At 37.4% G+C, this 19302-nt stretch overlaps 1 protein-coding gene across 1 annotated transcript; it reads left to right on the top strand.

Moving 5' to 3' along the window:
- The first annotated feature begins 1031 nt into the window (after positions 1-1031).
- egln3 (egl-9 family hypoxia-inducible factor 3) lies at positions 1032-14184 on the top strand. Its single transcript, XM_053633298.1, has 5 exons — positions 1032-1677; positions 12032-12151; positions 12241-12377; positions 12780-12853; positions 12938-14184. Exons 1-5 carry the CDS (start codon positions 1318-1320, stop codon positions 12964-12966), a joined length of 720 nt encoding a protein of 239 aa, XP_053489273.1. The 5' UTR covers positions 1032-1317; the 3' UTR covers positions 12967-14184.
- The last annotated feature ends 5118 nt before the right edge of the window (positions 14185-19302 follow it).

The following is a 19302-nucleotide window of genomic DNA, read 5'->3' as shown; positions in this document are numbered from 1 at the left end:
GCCGAAATCAAAAGAGCGCAAACGACCCAACGCTCATAGACTTGTATTACAATACATCGCACCTTGTATGAACTCGTACGGTTTGTGTATCGTAGACAACTTTCTGGGAGACAAGCTTGGAGACCGAATTCTGCAGGAGGTCAGGCGCGTGCATATGGATGGGAGCATGCAGGACGGACAGCTCGCGTGCCAAACACTGGGCCAAACTAAAGCTATTCGCGGGGATAAAATCGCCTGGGTCGAAGGCATTGAAACGGGCTGCCACAACATAGGTGCTCTGCTGGCAAGAATAGATAAACTGATCACGTTCGCTGACGGCAAACTTGGGAGCTACAAAATTAGAGGGAGACACAAGGTGAGTGCTGTTTTCTACGGTCAAAGAAAGTTTGCGCTTTCCTGGAAATAATGCACACAGAAAAAGATTTAACGTATAGGCCTGAAAATTGAACATTTTAAACCATAAGAATATATCCAAGAGCTCTGATATCTAAGATATATGAATTCTGTAGGATGGCATTTATTTCCAGGGCTTTGAAATATCTTTCTGCTACATAATTTTTCTACACACACACTGCATTGCATCTATACAAATTGAGCACATTAGAATGATATAACCTACACCATGGACACCATTTCACACTCGAAACACCTAGTTTATTAGTGACAGTTATGTGTGTTCCTGTTTCTACAAGATGCGCACTTGAAGGCAGTGTGGAGCTGTTCCACGGAATCAGCGCTGCTGCCTACATGCGCGCGACCCAGTCCTTAATGGCGGCTACGTGCGCTTGCATGCATTAACAAATGTTTGTTAGTCACGTCTTTAACTCTGAATTCCAGATGCTGACCTAGTCTGAAAAAAAAACTACCAAGAATATAGTTGTCTGTTTGTAAACGAAAACAGTTTTGTATGCGACTAATGAAAAAAAAACATTAAGATTACATTTGCCTTTTTTTCGCTGAGACAGTATATACAGTATAGACTACTATAGATCGCATATGCGTGTCACGTCGCAATATACAGCCACGTGTTCCGGAAGCATAATAAAATAATCAGTTTAGGGTGGACACGTGCTGCGGGGCAGCGGTCCAAACAAAGGCCAAACATACGGAATGGGCGGGATTGGTTAAGCCACGCCCCCTGAGAGCTACTCCACGATCCGCACGTTCCACATTACCAGGTGGGTGTGTGTGTGAGAAAGATACTAAAGTTCAGTGAGGAAGCTGAAGCCCGTCTCAGTCCTGTTGCTGAACTGAATGGCCGAAACTCTCGCAGACTGAAACAGGAGGCTTCAGCAGCAGACTCAAGCTCTGAGCACAATGCCGTTTCTGCAGCATCTAATGGACTCGCATTTGGAGCAGCTGGCTCTGGAGCGCGTCGTCCCGGCTCTGCTGGAGCGCGGCTACTTCTACCTCGACCATTTCCTCGGTGAAGCAATTGGTCGTTTGGTCTTGGGCCAAGTGAAGCAAATTCATGGTTCTGGCGTCTTGAGTGACGGACAGCTCGCTGGTCGAGGCTCAGGAGTTTGTAGAAGTCATATAAGGGGAGATAAAATAGCGTGGCGTAGCGGCAGTGAGAGAGGATCCGAAGCCATAGGCTTCTTACTGAAACAGACTGACAAACTCATATCTCTGTGCGCTGGGAGACTGGGCAAAAACACGGTCCGGGAGCGCTCCAAGGTAAGCGGAACACATCTACACCATTCTCTTGGTAGACGCGTCAATCCAAACCGATTTACAAGTGAGAATCCTGTATAAGTACAGGGATGACAAGTTTTAACTCCCACAATCTGAGTAACGAATAATTCCGATACAATCCAAGCCTTTTATTTTGCGCAATTAGGTAATAACAACAGTAATAATGTTGATTCTCACAATGTTTACACCTTCTGCAGTTTCAAGGTTCTCACAATGTTTACACCTTCTGCAGTTTCAAGGTTCTCACAATGTTTACACCTTCTGCAGTTTCAAGGTTCTCACAATGTTTACACCTTCTGCAGTTTCAAGGTTCTCACAATGTTTACACAGACTTTAGTTCTAGGTTCTCACAATGTTTACACAGAGTGTAGTTCTAGGTTCTCATGTTTACACTGAGTGTTGTTTATAGGTTCTCATAATGTTTAAACCGAGTGTAGTTCCTAGGTTCCTACAACGTTTACACCTTATGCAATTTGTAGGTTCTCACAATGTTTACACCGACTTTAGTTCTAGGTTCTTACAATGTTTACACAGACTTTAGCTCTAGGTTCTTACAATGTTTACACAGACTTTAGTTCTAGGTTCTCACAATGTTTACACAGACTTTAGTTCTAGGTTCTCACAATGTTTACACAGACTTTAGTTCTAGGTTCTCACAATGTTTACACAGACTTTAGTTCTAGGTTCTTAAAATGCTTACACAGAATGTTGTTTATAGGTTCTCATAATGTTTACACCTAGTGTAGTTCCTAGGGTCCTACAGTGTTTACACCTTCTGCAGTTTCTAGGTTCTTGTAATGTTTACATTGAGTGTAATTCGTAGGTTCTTGTGTTTATATTGAGGGTAGTTTATAGGATCCTACAATGTTTACACCTTCTATAAATCCTAGGTTTTCATAATGTTTACACCAACTATAGATCCATTTTCTCATATATTTTTTTTAAATATTATATCCTATATTCTCAATGTTTTCACCAGTTTTCACTTCTAGATCTATATAATACATAATAAAATAGTTTGTGAGTGTGTGTTCTACTACACAGTGCTCTTTGAACAGATTAGAAATGCAAAGCAAATTCTTCAAATGTTTATCCTCTGAAAAGTACAAATTTCCTAGTACTTATGTTGGTCCAATAAATTGGGCATGTTAAAAACATGTTTAGATGTGTTTTATTCTATGTGTCTACATAAATGAAATACTATACGGGTACTTCCGTGTTTTGAATACTCTATTAATTTTTCACTCATTAAGCTTTTATCTACTTTGTATCTGTTGTCAAAAGAAGAAACAAATGTATTTATTTACTTAAAGTTATCAAAACCACTAAGTCATGGATAAAACTAGAGAACTGGAATTTCTATTATAGTGTACATTAGTATTCATAATGATGTGTAAACAACTCTATGACTAAATCTACCACAGAGGGTCACTGTAAATGTTTTTCAATTTAAAAAGTAATATTGTGATTTGGTAAACATGATGGTTGCTTTTAGTTTTGTATGTAACACATGCATGTTGGTGTATCATCATTTTAAAACAATTACAGCCACATTATCACAAGTTAACCAAAGGTAGTTTTTTTTTTAAAGCCTGTAGACCACATATTTCAGCCTGGTGTGGGGTAGAGAACATTGTAAAAGACAAAATTACAACAAAAGAAACTTTTAACAGCAAACTTTAGCTAGCTACTCAGAAAGCCCTAGACTACTATCACAAAATCAGATTACTCCTACTATGTACTGAGGCACTGGCAGTGGTGTAATATTTAATCAGGTCTCGCAGCTTTTATTAACTGAAAAATCTGTCATCAGTGGCTGAGCTTGATCGTGGCAAAAACTGATAGTTAGCTACCCAATAATACAAGTTTTATTCCTTTGTTCCCTTTTTTGTTTACTGGGAGCAACAGGGAAAGATCTGAGCCAAGATTTGTGTACATGTCAAGTAGGCCATTTTTGTGCTTATTATATTTTATACAAAATATTTTTATTTTAAAAAAACATTGTAATTTTCTGTCATTTTAAATAAAATGTATCATACTGTATTTTTGAATTTATGTAAAATTCCTATAATGCAATACAATACTAGTAACTAACTGTTCAATTGATTTTATAATCCTGTAGTATCATCATACAATACATAACTGTAATACATGTTATATAATAGTATGTATAATAGTATGTATTACAGTTTTGTGTTGTATGATACTACAGGATTATACAGGCAATTGAACAGTTAGTTTCTAGTGTTGTGCAGTTTTGCATAGTGCAGATAAAGTATATATGAATCAATGGTTATTTTAATCTAGAACTAATCTGGAATAAAAATTTTAATTTTAACGTGTTTTTTTGTACACAGACAAAATCCTAGAGTGTGTCATAGATTCTCAGAAAAGCCGGGGTGGGGGGGGGGACCTAGACGGGACGTGACATCTGATCTGCATAGTTCTTATCAGTTTAGTGAAGAGTATGAAAAAGCAATTAGAGTGAATGCTGAGGTATGCTAATGCAGTTCCTGTTTCCCGGTCCTCTAAATAGTTCAAGAAATGCGAACTATGGCAAATGTGTGTCTGAGGACTGAGGACACGTTCAATCCTTTATTAGCAGATCAATGTGGCACCATACTCATCAGCCAGTCTCTTAGTATATTGTATACTGTTGGGTTCATAAGTATGTGGACAGTTACACAATACATACTTTTTTTTAAAAAAAAAAAATTATTTTGGCCCACCACCACAATGGATTTGAAATCTGTACTGGGGAGTGCCGCCCTGTCAGTTTTGCAGCATTTGAATCAATCTGAGCAGAAAGTATAGCTCTATACACTTCAGAATTCATCCTGATACTTCTATTAGTAGTCACATCATCAATAAACATTGGATGCTGGACTTCTGATCAGAAGGTAGTGAGTTCAAATCCTAGCACTCCCAAGCTTCCACTTAACCCATAATTGCTCAAATGTAAATGAGATGGATGAATGTGAGTTGCTCTAAATAAGGGTTTGAATCATGAGCCCTTCCTTTCAATCTCCCGCCTCTTCTCTTCCCATCATTCTGGTACAATACAAGTGAATATTTGTTTCCTCTGTCCAAAGAATCTTGTTCCAGGACTGGGCAGGCTTTTTAGATGTTTCAGGGTGTCCGCAGGTCCTTAAAAAGTCTTGAAATGAATGAAATGGCTTAAATTCCTTAATGTAAAAATGATGCCTTAATTAGCATTAAAATGTCTTAAATTCACATTTCAAAGGTCTTAGAAATGCACCCGATCTGACAGCTTGAAGAAGATTTAGATTTTATTTTTGTTCGTTGATTTTTGAAATGGTAAACCCGTGTGACTGTGTTGCACTCAGTGTGTGTATTGTGTGCAGCTCATCAGTGTTTTAGAGTGGCTCAGTTCACAGTAAGGGCCTGTTCACACCAGGACGTTTTTCGCTGCAATTTTTGTGTTCACACCCAGGCGTTAAATGCGGGCAACGAGCTGAATGAAAGTACAAATTCACTCCTTGACAGTAGATGGCGCTTATTGAAAAGCAGAAATACCCAGGTACACAAGGTGGAGCTGCACAACTTTTCGTTTCTGACACACGCTCATCACACTAGTGATGGGAAGTACGGATCATTTTACTGACTCGGATCTTTGAATCTCGTTCAACAAAATGAACACATCTTTTTCCAAGTCTTTTCGTTCATTTCAGCAGAATATAATTAAAATGTTACATGTTAAATTACCCAACAGATCTAGTACTTACACAAATGTTGTGTCAGTTCACCTCACCTCCCAATTTCATTCGTTCTTTCGTCACATCACGTTTGTCACGTCTGTTCCCCAGAAACAGGAACGATTATTTCACCACTCGGGTCTTTGGTTCGAGTCGTTCATTCATCCCATGACCACTCCATAGGCTGAATGCAGTGGGACTGTGACATGATGAACGAACGACTCGAACCTGAAGACTCGAGACGTGAACTAATCGTTTCTGTTTCCTGTACAGAACCTATGGCGATGTTACAGTGCATGCGCGGTCAAAAATGAACAAATCACTCTCTGAGACAACTTGTTGTTCCCGAGTCATATTAAAGATTCGTTCAAAATGAACGAATCGTTCATGAATGATACATGACTACATCACTGAGAAGAAGAAGAGAGCCAGTATTAACATCTTTAAGCCGTTCACACACTTCTTGCAAACTGGCTAAAGCATGTGTGTGCTTTTGTGAAATGTAAAGTATTTGGTGATTTGGTCACTGCAAAAAAACTTCTTTAAAGCTAAATCCTTAAAGTTCTCATTTTAAACAGTATACTCTTTTTTAAAAAAAATTAATGATTTGAATTATATAAAAGTCACAGAAATAGTATTCTCATACTTATGGGAAGACCCAGATTGTTTAATTTTTTTAATGTAATTATTTTTTGGGAGGGGGTAGGTGTAAGGCAACTATTGTTGAAAAAAGTTAATGTTCCTACAAATTGATGAAGTGTTGAACATGAGTTGTCTTTTTTGTGGTCAATATGATAATACAACGACTACTTAACTACTTGAATAAGAGGCCAAGAATACTTCTATACATATGTATGCCAGGTGCAAGATAAATACAATGGACTATCAATCAGCGGATTATCCTTTGCAGGGAAGAGACAAAGAAACAAATGATGCTATTTAGTGTAGAAAACAACACTGAAAGAATTAAATGGATCATTTAGAATATATGCTTGCATTACAGTGTCATCAAAAAACAGCCACAACATAATAAATACACTTATATAGTATTTATTGTGTAACTCTGAATCTGATGCTTTCAAAGGACACATTGTTTATGTGTGTAGGCAGAAGTATTTATTAGCAGTGAGTATTTTATTTCGGGTATGTCACTTATGCACTCTCACTAAAATGGTGAGTGCTGGCATCTTCTTCGTCTTCTTTAACGGCTTCATCTTAGTCGGTAAGACAGTTTTGTACTTCATTGCCAAGTCGTACTTTTATGTAACTTCAGCGGCTCTGGGCATGTGAACAAAAGCACAAATCTCATTGGTCGGCCAGTTTTTGACTCAGTGCGTTAAAACAAACAAAAAAAAAACGAACCCCTCGATGTTGAGAGAATTTTATGCCATGTGTTTTACACCTAGGTGTGAACATTTCCGTTGACAGCCACTGGGGCGTTAAACAGGCGAAAATCGTCCCGTTGTGAACAGGGCTTTAAACTTTCTGCTGTCTCTCTGATAGGTCTGTTTTGTTCTTTCAGCTTAATGATTGCCTCCTTCACTTGTATTGATACCTCTTTGGACCACATATTGAGAGTTCCCATGAACTGCTATCAAATGCAAATTCAACACTTGGAATCAATTGCAGACCTTTTATCTCCTCAATTTGTCATAAAAGAAAGAGAAATGCCATCAGTTAATTGTCCAATTACTTTTGAGCCTGTGAAAATGGAGGGACTTTGTAAACAATGGCTGCTATTCCAAGATGGTTAATGCAGTATTTTTGTTAAACTCCTTGAATTAAAGCTGAAAGTCTACACTTCAATTATATCTTGATTGCTTCATTTCAAATCAGTTGTGGTGGTGTACAGAGGTGAAAGTACAAAAATTCTGTCACTGTCCAAACACCTATAGACCTGACGGTATATAGGTAAAGGTGGAGAAGGGGGTGTTCTGAGTGAATATTCTGATTTGACGTCAGTGGAAATGTGTGGGTTTAAACTAGTTTTGTTGCCAAACTAACTTGGCAACCAAAGTTACAGGTACAGTGACTATATGAACATGAAACAGACGCAGAGTTAAGAGTTTTATATATCCTATAATATTTTCTCCCTATAAACATAGAAAGCTAGACAACTATTCTCAACACACTTATGCACAAGATTAAATGTATCCTTGCTTTTGTGTATATTCATAATTTGTATTACCTTACCTTAAACATTACCTTTTATTCCCAACATGACCTCAGTCACCAACAGACGGAGCCGAAATCGTCACGTGACTGAGGAAGAAAGTCCTCTAAGGCAGGGGGGCATTTTATATTAAACACCACGTAGATCAAACAGTGCTGCATGAGGACACTTATGTTTATACCCAAAATGCTCCACTGTGTGTAAGGGGCAGGGGAAACTGGTGCAAGCCGCGTTGCTGATCACGCGCCGTGTAAACGCGCTGATACACAGCGGGAGCGCAAGTAAGATCTGTAATGTCTAATTAAAACATTATGATCAAAAGTAAACAGAAGTAAAATAATATGTCTAAAGGCAGCGAGTAACAGAAACCACAAGGTGCAGTGAAAGGGAGTATTTTTAATTTAGGACTGTAGTTTAATTCAGTGCTTTTTGTGCATCCATAAAAAATAATGCATAAATACTATAAAATATATATCTATATTTTATTCATTTATTTTAGTTTATATTGTATATAAGTATTTATGCATTATTTTTATGGATGCACAAAAAGCACTGAATTAATAATTAATAAATTAATAATAATTAATAAATTAATAATATATATTCTGGTGTGTGTGTGTATTGGGTTCTTTTCTGTTTTGGACAAACAGTTTTAGTCTGAAGTTTATATTTGTAGCACTCAGTTTGTGCATTTTATTTTAAATAAACAAAAAAAAGGCACTGAATTTTGCTTTGCCCCATCCGATTAGAAAAAAATAATCGGCTAACTAATCGATTATGAAAATAATATAATGGGGGAAAAAATTAAAGCCAATCTCTCTAAAGGTCTGAAATTTAGCAAGTTTCTTGCTTTACTCCATCAGCAATGAAAAAATAAATAGACATTTTGTTCAGCATTTAAAAAATACAATACAGAATTATTATTAACCAGTAATACAGGTTGAGGCTTATTTGTGTTGCTTTTCAGGAAGGAAATGGCTGGATGAAAAATAAGGGTGGAAGGTCATCAGAATTTTTTTGAAAGAGAATTAACACTGTTGTAGTCCAGTCTGAATTAATGAATGTACCCTTATTAGTTCCCCACCACTCACCAACAACAAGGGAGCTTCTCCTTAGAGATTAAGACCAAGGCACAACTTCAGCTTGTCCTCAGCATCACCCTGGTTCCAGGCCAGCAACTAGCTGAGAACCGGGGGTTTTTGTTTATTTTGACCACAGAAATACAATACCATAGAAAATAGTGGAACGATTCAAGATTGGGCTTGTAGCATGGCCATGCCGTCCAAAACCTTTCTGAGAAAAATAGTCATGCTGATAAAAGATGCTAATTAATAATAAGTGAGTATTGTAGGGGTAGATGAATAGGATCATCATTAGCAGTCAGCATGCACAACAAGTCAAGGATGGAATGTAAGCATATGGCATAAGGTGTCACTGGACATTGACTAATACTAAAATAATAAACCATCTGTGGGGAAATGCCCATCTTATTTTATATTTAATTTAATTTTGAACTGCGTAAATGAAATATTTTTGGTGGTGCTTTTGGATGCCGGTCTCGGCGTACCTGCAGAATGCCGCTGAATGTTGGGTTCCTGCAAAAACGGGTAAAAAGGTCAATCACAGTGAACATGCCCTACATTCTTTTATTCAACCAGCTGTGTCATCGTCTTCCTTTATTTTGAATGCACGCTACAATTACAGTAGCTGTTTGTTGTGATGCAGTGTGGTTGGTGATGAATGCCACAGATAGGCTGTCAGAGCTAGCCATGCGAGCGCTGATCATGAGTAGTACGTGACTCTTCCCACAGCTTCCCCTTCACAGGAAACATAGTCTGAGGCAAAAGGGAAGTAAGTAAGTGAGTTTTTTTTTTTTTTTTTTTTTTTTTAAACTTCACAGCCTGTGCCACATTCCGACACCCTCTGTCCTCCGTCTGGCCACAGTGAAATCGTCTAGCTCGGATTTGAATTCGGAATAAAGATTCAGAGCTTGTTGTCCAAGAGTAGCCTTAAGTTTTGTAGGAGTGCTGTGGAAACGAGCTGGATCTGCTTGCTATCTGACCCCAGGGGGAGGGGGTTTTGAGCCAGAGCTGAATGCTGTGTATGTGTCTGTGTGTGTGTGTGTGTCTACGAAGCAGCACACTCACGCTCAACACGTAGCACTGTCATTAAACCTTCACAGTCCTGGCAGTCAGCCAGGCCTGCTCTCTCTCTCTCTCTCTCTCTCTCTCTCTCTCTCTCTCTCTCTCTCTCTCTCTCTCTCTCGCTTTCCGTCTCTTTCTTTTTCTTTCTGTTTTTCATCTCCCCACACACACACACACAAGCCCTTCCAGATCTCTCCATAGGTGTTTGCACTAGGATATGACGGCAAACCTACGTGTGTGCCCTTCTTGTGGGAAGGAGACCATGATAAATATGCGTTTGCAGAAATGTAAACATGCACGGCAGTGAATAGCAACAGCAGCACTTGAGTCGTGTGGTCTGTAAAGACAGTGATTATAGGAAAATGGGGTTATGTTTTGGAACAGGCTCAGCTTTTATTTTATGTTTGTGACTTTTAATGAGAAATTTTATGAGACAACAAAAAAATTTGCTGAGAATTTTTTTTATGGTTATGATTTGTTATTGTTGTCAGGGCTGATTACCTTTTTGAAAGTGCAGTCACTTACATATTACACAGGCTGTGATAGAAAACATAATAAATTCATTTGGGGGGGAAAAGCAGTCTTGTGGCGGCAATTCCAATGACAAAAATGATACTTTGATCAACCTCGGTGAGTGGACACAATAGCTGTAGTCAATAAACAAAATATGAGATTATCTTACCTATAAATTGTTTTAGATAAACATGTTAACAGATTTATTGTACTGGGAATGTATGTTGTGTAGATTTCCCCTGCATTGTTTTACTTCATAAAGGAGTAAATGAAAATGTATTGCAGTATCTTTCAAAATCTGAAATCTTTCTATCTAAAAGGTCTTTTTAAAAAAAAAACAAAAAAAAACTAGTCTAATTACTTGTAGGACAGGAATCCCCTAATTATTCAAAAGTATAATTTTCAAAATTATTTCCTACAGTCCCCCCTCCCCTCGATTCTGAATGGTCACTAAAATGGACATAATTGAATAATTGTAAATGTATTCATTATAAGCATGAGTGTTTCATTTTAGACCTGTTTAATGAGAGAATACGTGCGTGTACTGTGGTAGCACAGGGTATATTGCGTGCTAAATTATGTGCAAGAGCATAAGGTCATGTGGTGCTGAGGTGATACGGAGGGGGTTTTGCTTCCCGTTTCATTGTGAGAATGAGGCGTGTTGCTATTGTGCTGTGCGGCCTCACGCAATCCAGGACTTGGTGAGCTCTGGCTGCCAAACCTTTACAACTTTTTACGGAGACTATTATTGATGGATGGGAAGAGTCTCCAGATAAGCAAAGGAAGCCAGCTAACATGGAATACAAGAGTACCTAGATCCACCATTATGATTAAGACTATATTTTAGGCTGAACAATAGGCTTTGGGTATAGTAACACCTCATAATAGATTGCTCATCAGGATACAGTGATCATGTATATTATGGTTATTTGGAGGAAAGTTGATGTGTAAGGAATAAAACATTCTGTTATAGGAAAATAATCAACAATACGTGATTAAAATGTTACCATTTCCAGGACCAGTACCACCCGAAGTGTTTTTTATTCTTATATTTAGTAACTGTTACAATTGAACCATTTATAGCAACATTTGTTGTGGGATGTTGGTGAGTTAAGTTAGTTCCTGTTGTTATTAATGCAATAGCATTATAGTCTTATTTTTCTCCTGAAGCTAATAAAGCAAACAATGCTATTATTCAGTAAGGGTTTTTTTTTTAAATGGCAGTATTTGATAAGGTATCACCAGCAAGAATTTTACCATTTTTATCCCAACTGAAACATTTGAAACACATTTGTATATTTTTAACTTTGTAACTCGATATTTTTACTATTAAAATGTCTTCTATGTATTTATTTCTTTATTTGTATGTTTTAGTAATTTGTGCTTATTATGAATGAACAAATAAATGAATAACTCCATAAATAAATGAACAACCAATGAACCAATCAACCTGGCTCCTGTCATGAACATAGCCTTTGATGCTGGCATGACATTAGAAACGAAACACCTAACCAAACCAGATAAAACAAACAAAGGAAAATAGCAGCGGTTCATGTTACCCAGAAACGGTCAATTTCAAACTCTCTGTTGAACCCTTCTGTTGGAAAACTTACTGACGGTTTCAAACCTGAGACTCCTTCCATAAATGTTAAACGTCTTCTTAGAGAAACCTACACCATGTCAACTATTGCCTATTTTTCTTCATTAAATATGGACTGTTTTTTAAAATATATATTATGAGTACTTATGGATCGCCTCACGTTGCCATTTTTTGTGTTTGTCTGTTTCAGGCAATGGTAGCATGCTACCCAGGCAATGGGGCAGGTTATGTGAAACATGTGGATAACCCTAACGCAGATGGCCGCTGTGTCACCTGCATCTATTACCTGAACAAAAACTGGAATGCCAAGGTAGGCTGGAAGTTAAAAGCTTGCGTATTATGAATAGCACTGAGGGTGCAGAAGGAATGCAGTTAATCCATCATTATTTTTCCCCACAGGAGCATGGAGGAGTTCTGCGCATTTTCCCTGAAGGAAAATCATATGTCGCTGACATTGAACCTCTGTTTGATCGACTCCTGCTTTTCTGGTCAGATCGTAGGAACCCTCATGAAGTACAGCCATCATTTGCTACCAGGTCTGTTGCTGTGTGTGTGTCTGTGTGTCTGTGTGTCTGTGTGTCTGTGTGTCTGTGTGTGTGTGTGTGTGTGTGTGTGTGTGTGTGTGTGTGTGTGTGTGTGTGTGTGTGTCTGTGTGTGTCTGTGTGTGTCTGTGTGTGTCTGTGTGTGTGTCTGTGTGTGTCTGTGTGTGTGTCTGTGTGTGTCTGTGTGTGTCTGTGTGTGTCTGTGTGTGTCTGTGTGTGTCTGTGTGTGTCTGTGTGTGTCTGTGTGTGTGTCTGTGTGTGTGTCTGTGTGTGTGTCTGTGTGTGTGTCTGTGTGTGTGTCTGTGTCAGTGTGTGTGTAAATAAATGAAAAATAAATGAAAATGCCTTCTTTGCTACAAGGAAAGTTAAATTGTATGCACTGAATTTCTGTTGTAGGTATGCAATCACTGTGTGGTACTTTGATTCAGAGGAAAGAGCTGAAGCAAAAAAAAGATTCAGGGACTCAACAGGTTTGTTTGACTAATTTTCAGTGTTATGGGTGTTCTTCATTCTTGTTGAGGCACTTAAGTAACTCTACCTTCTTTACATTTTAGCTTCTTCAGAAAGCAGCACCACATCTTAGCAGAAGAGCTTGAGACAAAACATTCTCTGCTGAGAAGATTTGTGTGTGTATGTGTGTGTGTGTGTGTGTGTGTGTGTGTATATATGTGTGTGTGTGTGTGTGTGTGTGTGTGTGTGTGTGTGTGTTGTTTTAGCCCTTTTGCACTTAAGGTACCAGCACTTCTTCCTCAACCATGCCTTTTGCATTAAGGTTTCTTGGAATCTCAGACTCCATGTAACTCTTTCCTGCAACATGACGCTTCTATTAAAAAAAACAAACAAAAAAAAACAAACAACCAACTTAACCAGCAGTAAATCTGTTATATTATGTTTATGTAACAAAAATGACAATTATTGAATAGTTTCCAGTAAGTATGGGTGATGGATGAAGTGAAAGATATTTTCTTTTTTTTTTAATAAATGTTTGTCTGTTTTTGAAATATTTCCAGTTTCTAGTGCTTCTCTGTTTTTGCTATATGAGAAGAGCTGTTTTGATATTTTTGCCCTTTAAATTTGTGACTTTAACCATAAAGCAAATGGTTTAAACCATATTGCAACAGTCATCAGATGATTTGCATGGCCTGTGTGGCCCTAACCACTTAGAGTTGAAATTATTTTTCACAGAAAATACTAATAGTTTTCCAGTCAAATATTTCTAATATTATATCATTCTGATATGCTTAGCTTTAACAAGTGACGTGTGTGTGTGTGTGTGTGTGTGTGTGTGTGTGTGTGCTTTCTCCTTATCAGAATGTAAGTGTTATATTGGTTTGCTGCATTACAGTATAACATGACAGTTCAGACTATGTAGGTAAAAGAATGGTATTTCTTTCCTGTTGTTTAAATGTAATAAACTGCCTGAATATTCAGAAGGTAAACACTTCAGAGGCTCCCATAATCTTTTAAATTAATTACACTTCAACAGCATGAAACAATATTAATTGTAATGACAAAGCTCATTTTACAAAACAAAAGTAAGTGGTGTCCCTGTTACTAGCAAATCACATTGGTATATAGGATAGCACTAGTAGTCATTAACTGGAAATTTTCACAAGTCTGTCATTGTTTGTAAGCAGCTGTGCTGTCTTGAACTAAACAGGCAACTGAATATGTCTTGAACAAATGTGTAATAATGTAAAATGGATTGAAAATGATATTTGACTTTCACTTTGCTAAGACTGGCTACATGTAGATTTTCTTTCTCTGTGGTCTCTGTAAATAAAAAGAAAAAGTGAATGAATTATTTGTGTTCTTTATTTATTCATTGTCTTCTGAAATGTTATTTAAGTGACTATGAATTTACTTGAAGTGTTTGTTGTAAAAAAAATAAAAATAAAAATAATAAAAAAAGAAGTGTTTATTGTTTAAGATTGGCTGTTTATTATAACAGTTGATTCTGTTTAGGTCTGATTCTGATTTCCTTTTAGAAACAAACACTTTAGTGGCCTTTTGCATAAACAGTAGTTCTTAGACATCTACAACCTATCAATATTTAATAATAATGTTCCTATTAGTGTCTTTCCATATAGGAACACAATGAAATTATCATCTGAAATATATTTACTTATAATTCTCCACGTATTAATTAGATTAACGTTAGATCAAAACCATGTGAGTGTTGTCTGAACACGTTCTTCAGTGGAAGGCATGGATCTCAAGGAATATCTGACCTTTTGTACAGTGGAGTTACAAATATCACTGTCACACATTTGCTTAAATTTAACATTTAAAATAGTGACGCACAAATCTTGAATGTTTAATATTTCAATTTCTTTTCTTTAGTTTTTAAAAACGTTTTGCTTATTTCCAGTTTTAAATGAAACGACACTGTATCTAGATGGATGGATAGAGGCCTGGCAGAGCATCACCAGGGAAGAAGGTTAGCGTCTGATGTCGTCTATGGGTTCCAGACTTCAGGCAGTCATTGACTGTGAAGGATTTGCAAATAAGTATTAAAAATTACAATTTAATTTAATTCAGTTTTAACTTCAATATATTGTTGTAGACAGCTAAAGTAACTAACGCTGTCATTGTCCAAATATTTATGGACCTAACTACATCTAAAATCTTGGGGTGGAAGAAACAAGATATGGTTTTCTGATAGACCTTTTAGCTTCTTTGTGTAATAAACCACTATCTCTATTAGCAGCATTAGCTTTTTAAAAATATACAAATCTACAAAATATGGGGGTTAACGTAGGGGCCTCCCTTTGCTCTGAAAACATCCTCAGTTCTTCGTGACCTGGATTTCACAAGGTGTTGGAAACATTCCTTTGAGATTCTGGTGCATGTTGACATGATTGCCACGTTCAATTCCTGCAGGTTTTTCAGGCGTTCTTTCATATTGCAAATCTCCCATTCTACCACATCCCAAAGGTGAAGAACACTAAACTCATTGTCATGTTCATGAAATCACTTTGAGATGACATTTGCTTTGTGACATGGTGCATTATCATGCTAGAAGTAGGAATCAGAAGCTGGGTAAATTGTGCCATGAAGGGATGCACAATACTCAAATTGGCTGTGGCATTCAAAAGATGATTGATTGGTATTAACAGGCCTAAAGTGTGCCAAGAAAACATTCCCCACACTATTACATCACTTCCACCAGCCTGGCAGGTTGGATTCATAGATTGACGCTGTTTGTGCTAAATTCGGATTCTACCATCTGTGTGCTTCAGCAGAAATCAGGTTAGATTTTTCCAGTCTTCAACTGTCTAGTCTGTGGCCACTGCAGCCTCAGTTTTCTGTTCTTGGCTGATAGTAGTGGAACATGATGTGGTTTTCTGCTGTTGTAGCCCATCCACCTCAAGCTTGTGCATTCTGAGATGCTTTTCTGCTCACCACAATACAGAATGGTTATCTGACTTACTGTAGCCTTTCTGTCAGCATGAACCAGTCTGGCCATTCTCCAGTGACCTCTCTCAGCAATAAGGCGTTTCCATCCACAGAACTGCCACTCACTGCGTGTTTTTCTTTATTGCACCATTTTGAGTAATCTCTAGAGATTCTTGCATGGGCGTAACCACGCATTCTTGGGAAGGGGGGTGGCCCCCCCAATGTTGAGGAAATACCAATTTGTCCCCCCCAATATACAATACAAAATATTTTCTAGATGTCCCCCTTTAATGAACCCTGCCAACGGATCTGTCTTTTCTTCATCTATTCTACTTATTTATGTCTATTCCTTTTTAATATATTTCCGTTTGTTAAGGAACACTGTTGTACACTGTAAATTTTCGCTAAAATGTCTCTGTTTTTCACTTAAACTTTATAGGTTGTAATTTCATATTGAGACTGGAAGAAATTCTGGCATGATTTGTCTTGGTTTATTTATTCCATCACAAAAACTTGCCATTTTAACAGGGGTGTGTAGACTTTATTTGGTGGCCCAACCAACCCCAAAATCAATGTGCCAACCAACCCCAGCCACATCAGGACACAAGTCTGTAGTTACTTCATGTTAGCTACTTACCATCATTGGTATCTTTGGCTTTCAAATCATATATCAAAATATAGCTGACTGCTATTTCTATGAACTAAAACCAATGTATTTTTTTTTTTAATATCACTTTATAAAACATTTCTATAAAGTATTCACTCATCATGTGAATACATTTGAAGAAGAAAAAAATCAGTACAGAAAAAGCAAGATCTTATCTCCACCTTTACAGATTTTAATGTTCTGAGTTACTGTCAAAATGTTGGATGAGCCATCTTCACAGAAATGTGTGTTAAACTAGCTAAGTTCCATGTAGAAAAACTCATACAAACTCCTTACAAAAAACAACAGGAAAGCGAGGACACAATCTAAGTCGATTTTCATGTGTATAGCATTATAACTCGGCTATCAAGCAGTTGAATGGCCTATTGGGCAAAACCACAGGTCAGGCTAAAATGCTCACACCATCATCCAGCCTATACTGTACATGGAAGATATACAGTCATGGCCAAAAGTTTGCGATCACCAACAATTTCATGCAATTTTTTGCAGTTAATTAGGTTTAGCTCTGTTTGGGCTAGCTATTGGGCTATTTTGTGTCCGTTTGTGCTTCTTTCACCAAATATTGCTTGGTAGTCGTGGCGTCTGTTGTGAAACTTGTGAAGTTGTGTTTTTTTAAATAATAATTTATAGTTTTTCGCTGTAACAAAGCTTGCAAGGTGAGTTGGTCTCTTGTGATTTCTTTTTGTTTTACTGATCTTGCAATTTGATATGCTATTGTAATTTTATGCCGAATGACCGATAATTGACAAACATTGACGTGGGTACTGCACGTGCACGCTGAATATTGCTTTTAATGACTCTCTGTTATCGCTTTCTTGTTTGCAGATTTGATCATGGTTCGAGGAAAGGAATTGTTGTCAGAGAAGCGTGCGCAAATCTTCATTTTGCACAAACAGCAGATGTCTAGTAGGGAAATTGCCAAAAAACTGAACGTGGCGCAGTCCACTGTTGTCGCCACAGTCAAAAGAGCAACTGAACTATACACACAAATGTATAGTGATCGCAAACTTTTGGCCATGACTGTAAGTGTCTGATGCAGGTAGCCTTATTAGATAATAAGTTACACTGGTTAATTGAAACATGAATATGGAGAGGGACATATGCCCCCTTTCCTCTTGGAGGCCATAGTGCCCTTTTTGGCATTTCTTTTGTAAAGGCCTGTCATCTATAAGCAGAAGGGTGAATATGTTGATAGCTGTAGTTTTGTTACATTGTCTGTTTATGCTATTCTTCATAACTGCCAGTCTAAATTAATATCTGAACTGTTCGAATATCTGATGTGACATGACAAGGGAGCTATTTCCACACTTCATATGGAGACAGCTACCCCGTGTCGCTGAGAGAGTTTGTTTTTGGTTGGGTCGGGTCTCACCTGTTTGCTGTTTAGGCATGTAGTATTACACTTTATCAGGAAAGTGTGCAGTAGTAATGTGAACAGCCAGTGTTATAGTGGGTCTGTAGGGAAATTGTGGAGAAGCATTCTCACTGCCTCATTTAGCTCAATAGAGTTATTATTGCACCTGGTGAGAAAAAATGGAAACTACAACAAGCACTAATAGAGGCCCACTGGGACAGGAATCACCCATGCTTGGGCCAAAGCAGCAGGCAGGAGAGATAATGACAAGGTTGGCAGTGTTGTGTTTTTTCTTTAAGGATGCACTCTACTGTGCCTACCCATGTGCAATTCTTTGATATGGATGGTGCTGAAGCTTGGGCTTCACATACGGTTGTATGGTTGTCTTAATTCATATTCATTCTAAAAAACAGTGAAAAAAAAGGCAAACCCCGAATAATAATTGTTTTATAGTGTAAATTTGGATGTCTGAGTCATACAAGCACTAGATGGCAGTAGTAAACAAGAAATAGTGGTAGAAAAAAAATGTAAATATAACTGCATTTCTTCAAATTTAGGTACATTTCAATAGATTTTATTAAATGCAGTACATCTGTGGTGTAGAGGTGATCAAAACAAAACAGAGAAGAATTATGTTATGTTTTGGAATTGATCTTTTTGAAATTTCTAGCAGTTTGAATTTTTATATACAGAGGACAAAGTAGTTATTAAGAAACATGAAATAGCACTGATGATTTCTGAGTATAACTTCTTAACAGTCAACCTAAACTGTATGTCATCATGTCTCCAATTTCACAATATACCAAGATTGTGAAGGTGCTATAACCTGCTGCTGTACTCCAGCATTGCCTTGGCTGTGCTACTAGCTCTGCAAAGTGAGAGAGGACCCAAAACCAATAAGAAATATCAAGAATAGTTTATAGATACATTGAAAAGTCTTCTTGTGTACATAAAATAAGGCATTTGTGCATGTGAGTATATCAAGAACCATACATGAAATAAATAGCTAACAGCTGAGACTTTTCTCTGTTTGGATCCTGTTAAATGACAAAAATAATCCATAGTCACTTATTGCGTGAATATGTGTTCACACTCTTGATCATCAATGCATGCCTGCCTGAGATGGTGTAAGGGGAAGTATAGGGTGACCCAAAAGTCTCCACACATAGGGGAAATTAACGCTTTTTAGCAAAAAGTCTTCCAAAATGTTTCCTACTTCATTTATATTTAAACTTCTTTTATATATATATATATATCTGAATAGCCTTTAAGAAAGCCTTTGACAAAAGAAGTATATATTGAAATCATTCTCATGGCTGGATCAGGAAGCTATTGCGAGGTTGTGATGCACTTTAACAGGAAACAGGGCGAGTACATCACACACTACACTGCTGCCAAACTTATTACAGTAGTTCCTGTACTGCACACCAATATTACATCCTACAACAGCTCATTATTTTACACTCAGATTGACAAAAATAATTAACACACACCACTCA

Source organism: Ictalurus furcatus, chromosome 9 (assembly GCF_023375685.1).
Source record: "Ictalurus furcatus strain D&B chromosome 9, Billie_1.0, whole genome shotgun sequence".
Classification (NCBI taxonomy): domain Eukaryota; kingdom Metazoa; phylum Chordata; class Actinopteri; order Siluriformes; family Ictaluridae; genus Ictalurus; species Ictalurus furcatus.
The sequence above is the reverse complement of the archived record's forward strand: the minus strand, read 5'-3'. Positions and strand labels throughout refer to the sequence as shown.

Excerpts from the sequence above, each read along its gene's own strand:
- egln3 (XM_053633298.1), top strand. The coding sequence starts at position 1,318 with ATGCCGTTTCTGCAGCATCTAATGGACTCGCATTTGGAGCAGCTGGCT. Across the intron at positions 12,152-12,240 it reads ACAAAAACTGGAATGCCAAG|GAGCATGGAGGAGTTCTGCG; the intron begins GTAGGCTGGAAG and ends TTTTCCCCACAG. Across the intron at positions 12,378-12,779 it reads CAGCCATCATTTGCTACCAG|GTATGCAATCACTGTGTGGT; the intron begins GTCTGTTGCTGT and ends TTTCTGTTGTAG.